Raw genomic sequence first — 12613 nt, 5'->3', positions numbered from 1 at the left:
AAGGGGAAGCTCTGAGACAACTCTCAAGAAATACTCTTTATAGTTGTCAATTATTTCTTGAGAGCTTTGTAGTCATGATAAATTTTGTTGTTATATAGTTGTCAATTAAATCCATTATTGAAAATAATAGAATCATTTCAGTGGTTATAACTTACTTGTAAAATGATCTTGAAGATCAGGTCTTGTTGTCCGATCATTATGCCTTGTGATTCTATGCACCAGTAGAGGAAGCTCTGGGAAAACTCGTAAGAAATACTTTTTATAGTTGCTTTCATTGATTGGTTTGTCATGCCAATTCTGGTGAACGTTTTGCAAAAATTTTAAACAACCCAACCATGTGGAGTCGTATTGACTTTTATTGAAATTACTAAAGACTTCAGGCTTAATACGGTCCATCCAATTTTCTAGACCATTTAACTGCTCATGCACATCTGAGTTAAGAGGATGACCTAAATACGGTATCTCTATCCCTGGTTGGTTTGCCACATCACACAGCATATCAAAGTTCTTCTCATAGGATTGTAGATAAGGGTGTTTTAACGCCTCGTTGGCTAATGGTCTTAGTTCAGGTACAAGTTGTAACATCCATGAAAGTAGATCTTTAAGTTGAACATCGTCGATTTCCTTTAAGCCAACAGGGTTTCCATCTAACAAGTTTTTCAGTCTATACTCTGGAGATCCAAAAGGATGTTTCCCTTTTGTTGCAACATAATAAGCCACCATTCCTGCATTCTAAAATAAATAAAAACATAACAGTGTCAACAAAAGATTTCTAAAAAATTTGGAAGTAATTTGAAAATGGTTATATTTTTACACCCACCATTACATCAGACTCTGGTTTGTATCGCGCTTTATCAACTGTTTCTTCATTAACAACGTACGATTCAGGAGCCATCCAATACTGAGTTCCCTTAGTAGCATCGCTTACATGTGTCTTAAGGCCATTTATCAATATTCGACTAATACCAAAGTCAGCTATCAGATATTGTCCTTGTGAATCTCGAAGAACATTAGATGGTTTTAAGTCACGATGAAGAATAGGATTTGGTTCACTATGAAGATCAGCTAATCCTTTTAAAATTTGCTTGAGAATTTCGGGAAGAGATTGTTGAAGATCCTCCAAAGTAGAAGATTTTACAAAACTCTCCAGCGATTCTTCACATAGGTCAAGTATCAAATAGACATATTCAGTTCCGGTATCTTCTTCAAAGTGGTAATAATTCACAACATAACTCGACTTCTTTGCTTTGATTTCATTCAAAATTTTCATTTCGTTCTCTGTTTCTTTGTTACAGTTATCTCGACGTACTCGTTTTACTGCTTTTCCATACCCAACCTTGTTCAGTCCAAGATAAACACGGGTTTCATTATTTCCTTTGCCAATGCAAAACTCGTCCGAGAAAATTACACGTACGTCGTTTACACATTTAACCTTGATATCTGGGTCGCGTCCATACTTAATTAATTTTAAGAACATCTCTTTGTGCTTTATTGATTGATCAAAATACTTCCATTCTTTCAACTGCAATTCTAAAATTATGTAAAAGTATTACATTTAGGGATAAGGGAAGAAAATAATCAAACATGTGGAGTGAGCTGAAACTAATTCATCGCACACAAGATTCGAATACGTGCAAATAACATAATAGTATAGGCTTGGCTTTTGGTATATTATTCAATACATAAAATGGTAATGTATTCATTTTTTTTCAAAAAGGCTAATCTTAATTTCGGGCAGTGAAATGTTACTCAAGAGACAAAACGGAAGATCCTTCGAAGTTGATCGGATATTACTTTCATTCAATGTTATTGTCCACATTCAAACATAATGCCAATCCCTGTGATTTTATATAGTACATTGGTAAATTATTTGAGATGAAAATAAGAAGCAACTTTATTGTAAGTAAACGCAGGGATATTTGTGATTAAAAGTCCTGTAAACCGAGGGAGATTTAACAAAAGAGACTTTTACTAAATCTTTTCATCGTCTGAGAAATCTAAAATTTTCTTAGACGGTTCGACAAGTGTACATGCGTTTGCATTTCTCCATCGCAAATTGGTTGAAAATCTTCTTAAAGTAATCGCAGATCAACATTCCCAGTAGAAAATGAACATTGCCATCGTCGATCTTCTTGAACTATATATATAACACCAGACTGTAAACTTTAAGTGAAATTTATTGCGTTTCTCCCTGTTTGTATAGCCAACAAGACAGCGTCATCACTGATCGATTCAATGCTGTGATTGTCCTAGTCAAATGCTCTGCAATACCATTATGTTCTGGAGAATAAGAGCTCGTAGGTTATTGCACAAAACGTTTGCAGCACAAAACTAAAGAAACGCCTCTACCCAATATTCACCACAAATATCACTTGCTAAAGCATTCATTTTATGATCTTATGTTTGACTTAAAGTATAGCACACGAATTCCTTAAACTTGGTCAACTGATGCTAAAGTGTATTTGGAGATAGCAGTTGAGGTAGAATCATTCATACCAACAGTCGATAATGGAATATACAGATCTGCATCGGTCAACAGATATGGTCGCCTCGGTTTCTTTTGTTACAACACAAATATTTACTAACGTGTTACCGCAAATATAGGAATGAGGATATTTAGTCGTAAACGTCCATCCTCAATATTCTTTGACGTAACTAAACCTCGCTTTTGTCAACAGAACATTTAATTTTTTTCATCCCCGAAAGCGTGCATTTACTTATAATATAATACCAAAAAGTATTACTTGCTCTGTAAAAACTTGCTTTGCGCAATTTTCGTGATGAAAGTCCTTTTCACTTTATTTGGCTTTCGGACTTCTTTGACTGCACCATATTTCATCTCATTGAGCTTATCTTCCTCTTTGATCATCTTTCACTAATTTGTTGATAAAGTAACCCGTTTGATGTCTTTTGTCTGAATTGCCAAAATTCTTTATTTTCAATGGTGTATAACATGACCACGGTTAGCTTGCGAATCACATAATATTTCTTACGCTTGTACGGTTTTCAACTTCATAAATAGTCTAAATTTTGCACATTTAGTTATTCCAGAAGAGCAAAAAGTAAAAATTATGTCTAGATAGTACAGGCCTCTTGAAAGCCCGATCTAACGGGATATTTGACCCCTCCCAAAAATTTAGCCCCTCTTCGGAAATGCCCCCTTTGAAAACTTTAACTTTATCACGAAAATGGTGCAATTTTTTCCAAAACTGAAATCACAGGCAAGTTATGATGTTATAAATTATGTGGATTTATACATTTAATAAAAAACAAATCAGAAAAACTATCGCACTTCAGCAATGCCGGTTATCATGCGTTAGTGAACATGTTAATTTTCAAGCGTCGAGTAAAGAGTGAGTATAACTAAAGTAATGACTCATGAAAATCATTCCACAAATTAAAAAGCATAAAGGCTTAAACGACTCAATCACTTCTTAACACAATCTGCAAACTCACAAAAAGTAGTAATTTACGTTATTTAAAGCTCGGAAATAGTTAAGTGTTTACTAAAATCGAATTTCTAAGAGTTTAAAAGTTATTTATGAAACTTTTTGCAACATTGACAGATTTTTTGTGTTATCTGCATCTGTCCACACTAATGCGTTTTCGAAATTAAAGTTATTACTGAATTTAAGGTGTATTAATTAACTGCGCATGCTTATACATAAAGCGCCCACAGTTTTCGTGACATCTTGCGGCATTAAATATATCTTCCAAGGCGAGTAATTCATAATTTCATATACAAAGTTATCCCACCACGCACTTGTTCTTCCTGGAAAAACCCGAAATCTTTCTGGCATTCTTTCATATGGCTTATTTATTCGATAGTGGTTGTTTGAGCTACCGGAAAAAAACAATGTTTGAAGAGTCAACATTCTCCTTTTATAAGTTATCAATAAAAGGTAAGAAAGCAAAATATGAACTTCCAAAATAGGGATTAAACAAATATACAACCTCAAAAGCACATCGCTAAGGCTCGCCAAACTTGTATTTAATGTTAAAAATGCCAAAAAAAGTAGTCATTGACGTCATCGTTCTCAAAAGGCTCCGTTTTTTGACTGTCTACATTAAAGCAAAACGCACGCATTTTCAAATCACTCCATTTTTGAGAGCGTTTTCAAATCTATACGTTTTCATTTGGCAGCGTGTCCTTTTTTGAGCGTTTCAGTGTCGACGGATGGCGAAAAAGCATTAAAAAATATAAATTTTTAACAGAAAACGCATAAGTGAGGACAGGGTTTAACACAGCGGGGATGCGTTTGCATAATGTGTGTATGAAATATGTAAGTGATTCAAGTCTTTGATTTGCTTTTTACTCACACTTTATTGGCGTTAATATTCACAAGACGTCATCACCAAAGTGCGTTAGCTATTCTGATTAGATTGATATTATGTGACTAAATGTAAAGATCTACATAACTTGTATTATGTTACATCACCTGTGATCTTGCTTATGAAAAAAATTGCACCATTTTTGAAATGGATGTTAAAGTTTGTAAGGGGGGCCAAATTTCCGAATTAAAACCATATTTACTAGGAGGTATTGCCCCTGTGGAGACAAATTTCTTAGGAAATGTTCATTATTTATTGCCATGTACATTGCTGATATTGGAACATTCAAAACATATATTTATAAAAATATATTTGCAAAAAATATAAGAGGTGTTTTTTAAAAGGTGTTTTTTAAAACTCCATAGTAGAATTCAAGACTTAGCCCGGCAGTTCATAATGTTGCTTCGCCGTCCCTGCAAACACTCACTCCTTGTTTATCTCAATATCAATATTAGTATATGTTAAAAATATATTTGCGTTTTAACCATTTCATAACGTCAAAGGGCATGCTGGAGATAAAATTTTTAAAATGGTTAGCTTGTTCATGACAATCTTTGATGCACTAATGAACAAACATATCGCGACAAATCAAACGCAGAAAGTTTACACTTCGACTGTATAACCGGAATAACTGACTGACTAGGTTGCATTTATTACACTTAGAGATTTTAGAGATTGATTAGCTACATCATTGAGGAAAAAGAAATATTTTAATGGTTAACTTACTAGCAAAGTGTTCTTTCAGATTTGGGGTGGATTTGCCGTCAGTCGACCTTATGACTTTGTGCACCAGAAGAGGAAGCTCCGGGAAAACTTGCAGGAAATACTCTTTATAATTGCCTTGCTTCACATCTTGTGATAGATGCTGACGAGGCTTATTTTGCCAATGTTGGTGAACGTTTCGTATAAATCTTAAGCATCCTGCCCATGTAGACTCGTACTTTAGAGTTCTTATACTGTCGTTTACTTCAAAGTTGATCAAATCTTTGACGACTTCATCATCAATACGCTTCATCCATTCTGTGGAACCATACAACTGCGTATGAACGTCTGAAGTGGGAGATTTTTGACTTTGTGAATGTTTCACCTCCAATTGGTTCCCCATATCACACAGCATGTTAAATTTCTCTTCGTCTGATAGTAGATAAGGGTGCTTTAACGCCTTATCGGCAGATGGCCTGTCTTCAGGTATCAACTGTAGCATCCACGATAAAAGATCTTTGAACGTGGCATCCTTGATTTCGTCCAATCCAACTGGGTTTCCATCCAAAATGTTGCCCAGTCTATGCCGTTCAATTCCAAAAGGATGTTTTCCCTTTGTTGCAACATAGTAAGCCACCATTCCTGCGTTCTATTTTCAATAAAAAATTGTCATAAACAGTCAGTGGTGGATACTAAAATCTTAAAGATTAAATTTATTTACGATTTGCCGAACTCAACAATAAATGTGCAGCTTAAAAAAATCTAAAAAATGTTCTCCAAATAGAATTGTAGCCATATATATGAATTAAAAGCAATCTAAATAAGGAATATACAATTGTAACTGTAACACGATTAACAAAAATTTATTTATTTTTATTTAATGTTGACACTATATGACGATACAATCAAGGTACAGAAAAAAATTGAGGTAAAATCATTATCACTACCAAATACCAATATCTAATTAAATGCAAATAAAACATTGAGCTGTGGTTGGACCTCTAGTTCTACTCAGTGAACTCCATATATATATATATCTGGAATGATAACGACAATACATTTTATAGATATAAAATTGAAGCCAAAGTCCTAGTCTCTTGCGCGGTTTGTACGTCAGTTCCAGTCCTTCAAAGTCGAATATTCACGCGGTTTGTACGTCAGTTTCATTCCCCTGAGTGCCAAACATACACGGCCAATATAAATTTGAATACAAATTGCGAAAGCATAAACATATAAACAACATCACGACAAACAACACACGAGGCCAACTCCTCGCAAAAGGTTATTTTTTACAGCTGAAACTTTACTACAGTGAGTTCGTTGTAACTTACAACTTGTAACGAGGAAAAGCCAAATGAAAATTACACTGTATGCTAAAAAGACAATACAATAGAAAATATGACGAGAAAATATTCAAGCATAAACTTTTCTTTCGTCCGAAGGTAAAGTTTCAAACGGTGTCAGACAGTGTTTGTCTTTTTTGTCATTTAAGTGGATTTAAAGATCTGTTTTTCCGAATAAAAAAGAAACTTGAATATCCAGTTTCATAAAAAATATTGAGTCGATAACTCGCATTTTTACTTTTTACAGAGCGATTGTATTTTTCATCGATTTTGATAGTGCTTGAAACTTGAAATACTAAATGGTTGTCATCTCGATATCAATAATTGAATATCCTTAAAGACTTTGATATGTTTTAAAGGAAAACCGCAGCGTAAGAGCAGATCGACTAAGTTGGCCTCATCTTGCTTCTCGATTTATCACTTGGATTCACTTTCCGTGAACCTTTTCATTCCAAAAATTTCGTTATTTTTACGCTCTGATCAAGATCCGAACTCTACCATTACCAAGGAACAAATGATTTAAAAAAATTAAAATGAAGACGCGAGAGACTAGAGCCTGACGTGTGATGACGAATGATGACAACAAATATTTTTTTGGCTTCAATTTTTGGCTTCGGTTATCATTCCAGTTATTCAAATGTCGAGTTCACTGGTTCTACTTCAAGAACTTACCATAATGTCAGACTCTTTTTTGTAACGAACTTTATCAATTGATTCATCCGATGCGTCATATGACTCTGGAGCTATCCAACCTTTAGCTCCTCTTTGTATGCTTCGATGTGTCGAAGTTTCATTTAATAATTTTCGACTTATACCAAAGTCAGCGATTAAAAAATTTCCTTGTACATCTCGAAGAACGTTCGGAGGTCTTAAATCCCGATGAAGAATAGGAGGCTGACCACTGTGAAGGTGAACAAGACCATTTAAGATCTGAATAAGAACTTTAGGAACGACTTTTTGAAGGTCTTGCAAAGATAAAGATTTCACATAATTCTCTAACGATTCTTCACACAAATCCAATATCACGTACAAATAGTCTTCGTCAAAGTTCTCTTCTAAATGGCAAAAATTCACAACATAATTTGAGCGCTTTGCATTCAACACATTCAAAATTTCTTTTTCTCGATTTGCAAAGTCTTTGCCGCTATCTTTGTGTATTCGCTTTACTGCTTTTCCATAACCGTTGTTTCCCAGTCCAAGATAAACACGGGTTCCATCACTTCCTTTGCCAATGCAAAATTCATCTGAGAATATTACTCGAACATCTTTTAAAAGTTCAACGTTCACATTAGGATCTCGCCCATACTCAATCATTTTTAAAAATAATTTTTGGTGTTTTATCGATGGATCATTACATTTCCATTCTTGTAGTTGCAATTCTGAAAGTGAAGGGAAAAAATTAAATTTAGAAATGAATGGGGATAATAAAATACATAAATTTAGTTAAAGATAAACTATTACAATGAGAAATTGGATAGCGACTGTACAGTTTGTTAAAACTACTAAAAGCAACCATTACATCATAAACCACCTGTTCAAACAAACAGTTCTAGCAAGAGTGTTAGAGAGGAAATTTGATAACAAAAAATTAATGAATATAATGCAATAGGACTACAGATTAGAAAAATACAGACACACACCCTGCCGAGTTTTTACTCTATCTGTAGTAATATTTTTATGTTCAATAAAAAGAAACAAAAAAACATATTTTTTCAAAAGAATGACAAGTGATTCTTTTCAAAATTTGCATAAGCGCTGAAAAAATTTTAAACAAAGGATTGTCAAGTTCTTAACCCAAAACTTAAAATGTTACTCAATTAGAAACAAAACTTTGCATCTTAATCAAGTTGAATTTATTTGCATTTTGTACCTATAATTTTGTCAACTTCATGTAACTTCTCTTTCATCGAATCCCTTTGCAAATCACGTCCTTCCTCCTCATATAATCGTATCAGACGTTCCATAGCGTTCTTTTGTTTTGCTATATTTTTATCATTGTTGACGATATGAAGATATATTTCATAAACATCTATTGCATCCCTCCATTCTTCAAGTTTATCAAACAGTTCAGCTAATTCCCAATAAACAGCTAACACTCCATTCACAATTCCAGCTGAAGTAACAATTGACAAGTTCTTCATGTTACGGTTGACAAAATCTTTACTAACGTTAAAACCACCTTTTCTGACATTTTTTTGTCGTTGCATTCGATGATGATCTTTTTCACTGTCTTTCAGTTATAAACGTTGTATTTCGTCTTCTAGCTCTTGACTTTCAATCAGAGAGAATCCTTTCCTATAATGCTCCAAGGATTTTTCATAATTTTCAAGTAACTTATTCAATCCTCCCAATGCAACATGACAGAGACAGACCATTTCTTCTTTCTTTATACGGTCCTCCAATCTTTTAGTGGTACAATGGATATTCCCCAACCCGAGGTATATTTGATGTTGGAAATATTTAATTTCCAATTCAGATGAAAGATTCAAGCAATCATTAAAGCATTTTATTGCTTCCTCCCCTTTATCAGAGAGTATGTAAGCATTACCAAGACCAAATAATGCCATCATTTTGATGCTGTTCTCGTCTGCAACTTTTACGCAATTATTGTAATGTTCAATAGCCGTTTCATAATCGCCATTATTCATGGAACAATTCCCTTCTTCCAAGATCCGCATAACTACTGGAACCGTGAAAGCTAGATCTCTTCTAGTAGTCACGCAAAAATTTATCTAAGTTCTCCAGTGTTCTTCATGTGAACAGCAAACTTTTCTTTATTGTACATATTTTTTTGCGCCAAACATCAAAGTTAAACTGTTTAACGCTATAAGGCAAAATTATGAGCTTTATTTAGTCCACTCTTTAGTTTCAAAATTACAATAGAGGAAATTCATTTATGGAAGTTTAGAGCAAGCAAATGAGAGATCTGACTAACATGTATGTAGAGTGTGTGTAGGGTGTTGTATACCAATAAGTTAAAGATAGGGCAATTTTGAGAATTGAAGGTAAATCAGTTGTCGACAATGAATGTTTTAACATTCCCCCCCCCCCGATAAGTTTCGTAAGTTAATTTATTCATTAAAGTGCCCATTTCAGCAACATTGAATTTAGGAGTGATTTCCACCGTATCAGTAAAAAACGTTTTTAAGTTTCTCAAATCGCTCCATTTTTAAGGCTGTTTAAAGTAGGCAAAATGCTCCTTTTTATGGAGCTTGTCAGTCGCAGGAAAAGTCTGGAACGACTTACTTTTGTAACGTCATGCAAAGTATTCATCAAGATATATATACCAACCACGTGTTTGTCGGTAATTACACGTTGCAACCCCCCACTCCAACAGTCACGAAAGTCACGCATCAAGACAATACTTAATTCTTCTAATTCTGTAAACTTCTTATAGCTACAATACACTATTTATCATATGAAGACAACGCAAGATGCGGCAACCTAAATTTGAATAAAACAATCCATTAAAAAACTTTCCGCCTGATTTCTTTTGAGTATCTTTTTTCCTAGTATTTTTATACACAGGTGTTGAAACACGCGAAGAAAAAACAATACAACAAAGTCTGGAAAATTTACAATCAATGTGGCGATCTTTGAGTTAACGGTGTCAAAAATTTTGATTTGTTTACCATTTTTGTTCTCGTCAGATCAGAACCACCAAACTATGTCGAATACCTGTCTTGCATATAATTGCACATAGTCGTAGATTAATATATATAAATTGGGATATTTGCTCCAACTAGTGTTAATTACATATTTGAGCAAAATTGCGCATGCATAAACAAAGATGCGTCAATACCGAAACATGCTTTGAAAAAATCTCAGCGTTTTATTGATGAAATTGTAGTAAATAATGATTTTTCTAGAAAAGAAAATCAAACAACAAAATAAAGGAGCCAATTTTTTTAATATAGAGGTATATGAGGTTGACCAGGATCAAAAAATTTTAAAATGTCTCGTAGTACAAAGCCCTCGGTGAAGTCCAATCTTAATTTGTATGTAGTTTCCAAATAGGGAGGTACCCACACGTCACAATGCATTGTAAATTGCAGCTTACATGACAAAGTTATTATAAACCCAAAGTTCAGGTCCACAGTGCGATGAATCTGTGTCAAAAGAGAATCACAAGACGCACCAAGAATCAAATTCTTTTAATCCGTTGCCCTTAGTTAGATAGTATACGGAAAAAGCACATGATTAAATCTATGGAAGCTTCAAAAGATATTCATTTGATAAAATTTGCATTTAATCTATTCGAGATTTCAGTAATGCAGCATATATAATTGTTTAATGATAAACTATCTCAAAAGGTCGATCCTTCTAATTCTCATCAATAAGGTGCTTTACTTTTATGAAATAAACTTATCAGCCTATAACTCTAAGTATTGAAATCAGTCTTAAGCATATTCTATTTCATAAAAAAATTTGCTTGCGTGTGCTCTTTCTGCCACGTACATCATACCACTTTTGTCATGAATACACGTGAACAAAGTAAAAGCCTATGTTATTGCCTTGTTTTTTGGAAGTCGAAAATCTGCATCTTGACTAGAGAATAAAAACTGTACAAAAAATACACCAATTATTATGAAATGGTTTTAGTTTGAATTGTTATTGCCTAAATAATTTTTACTTTGATTCCGGTGAGTTGCAAAGAATTATTCTGTTAAAAATATAATCTGAAGATTTGTACTCGGAAAATAGACGTATAAATAAAGAAGAAAGACAGGCTTTATGTGATCAAATTTAACTTCTGACACAATGAATTTTCTAATGAATGAAAAAATCCGCAAAATTCAACCTTACGTTTTAAAGCGTTTCGGTTTTTAATATTGACTATTGATAAGAGTACAATACAACTAAGTCTGCAAAACTTACAAAAAATTCTCCGGTCTTCAAGTAATTCAACACTATTGACTTCTTCACCGTTTTTACTACCGTCTGACTACAAGGATCAAAACAACAAGAATGATTTGTTTTGCAAGTCCTCGTACCTACATAAATTTTCTCAATTTGACAAGATCACAGCAAGATATAGTGACCTGGCGACCCTTGGTGGCGTAGATTGGAGGAGTTTCGAAATGGCTTAGTTTAAATTTTACACGCGAATGCTTTCGAAAATGCCTTTGGTGTGAGACATAAGCAAGTACAATAGAGGAAACACAAAAAACAGTAGGTTATTCATCACATACATTATATTGCACACACTATTCTTGTGTTTTAACCCGATGTCTGCCTTAATCAATGCCCTAAAAGCACAAGCAACGTCTTTCGCCTGTTTTTAGTCGTGCTCACTCAGACCGGCACGACCAAATTATATATTCCTAAAGGGTTAGAAACGACTGGAATGAGATGCACAATTGAGCAATTGTATCTCCATGAAATGTTACAAAAAGTTTCCCTCTTTCTAAACCGAACTCCTTTGTTTTCATGCAAAGGTGTGAAAGGCGAGTTTCTGGCGCCTGAAAATCGGGTTGCTTATTCAGCGTTTTACAAGGCTGTCCATGCCGGATTCACAAGTTAACCATTTGTCATTGATCTATGATGTAAATGGCATTTGTAATTCCTAGGCATGCTGGTGAGCCCTGACATTGGCGAAACAACTATTTCAAAAAACTTATTTATTTTAAATAAATTAATGATTTGATTTAATTCGATTTGAAATGAAACAATGACTTTGAGAATTCAAATGTGAAAATTAAAATTAAAATTTCTAGGAGTGCATCAACCATAATGGCACCATCGACTTATGTTAACACCAATCATTTTAGTAATTCATGTTTACAATCGCAATAGCACGACTAGTTGTTTTAGTCTAGCAATGCCACTGATGTCAATCTTTGTTTTTTTTAATAAACCACGTTAGTTTAAAAATTGCCAACTGTAGACAGCAAAATTTTCCTGTAAGTGTATAAAAACAACACACACTTAACAACATTTTCAACAAACCATGCTTGTTCAAAAACTTACCAACTTTATGAAAACAATCGAAACTTAACAACAATTTAAAAACATCATGTTCATTTGAACAATAAACATGATTTTCAATAACGTCATTATCCCAGCAGTAAAAGAAACTTGTTTTTATTTGGATAGGAAAATGATACTTTTTGAAGAACGTAGCTAGATGTTAAAGATAAAGATTAAATCAATTTAGCTCTAACAAAAGCTTTAAGACAGTGTAAAATCTGTTGAAAGCGGCGTTGCAATACATTTCTTTGTTATAAAAGAAAAGA

At 33.8% G+C, this 12613-nt stretch overlaps 1 protein-coding gene across 1 annotated transcript in view; it reads right to left on the bottom strand.

Moving 5' to 3' along the window:
* Positions 1 to 12613, bottom strand: part of LOC124438730 — a 65880-nt gene that overhangs the window by 35924 nt on the left and 17343 nt on the right. The window contains exons 2-6 of the mRNA XM_046988929.1: positions 8248 to 8556; positions 7050 to 7756; positions 5059 to 5683; positions 821 to 1530; positions 156 to 732 (exon numbers count right to left, since the gene is read on the bottom strand). Coding sequence (XP_046844885.1) covers positions 156 to 732; positions 821 to 1530; positions 5059 to 5683; positions 7050 to 7756; positions 8248 to 8518 — 2890 coding nt within the window. The 5' untranslated portion in view covers positions 8519 to 8556. The remainder of the gene's footprint in view (positions 1 to 155; positions 733 to 820; positions 1531 to 5058; positions 5684 to 7049; positions 7757 to 8247; positions 8557 to 12613) is intronic.

This window comes from Xenia sp. Carnegie-2017, unplaced genomic scaffold (genome assembly GCF_021976095.1).
Source record: "Xenia sp. Carnegie-2017 unplaced genomic scaffold, XeniaSp_v1 HiC_scaffold_19, whole genome shotgun sequence".
In the NCBI taxonomy this organism is placed as follows: domain Eukaryota; kingdom Metazoa; phylum Cnidaria; class Anthozoa; order Malacalcyonacea; family Xeniidae; genus Xenia; species Xenia sp. Carnegie-2017.
Note: the sequence above shows the minus strand (reverse complement) of the source record. Positions and strands in the feature narration are given on the sequence as shown.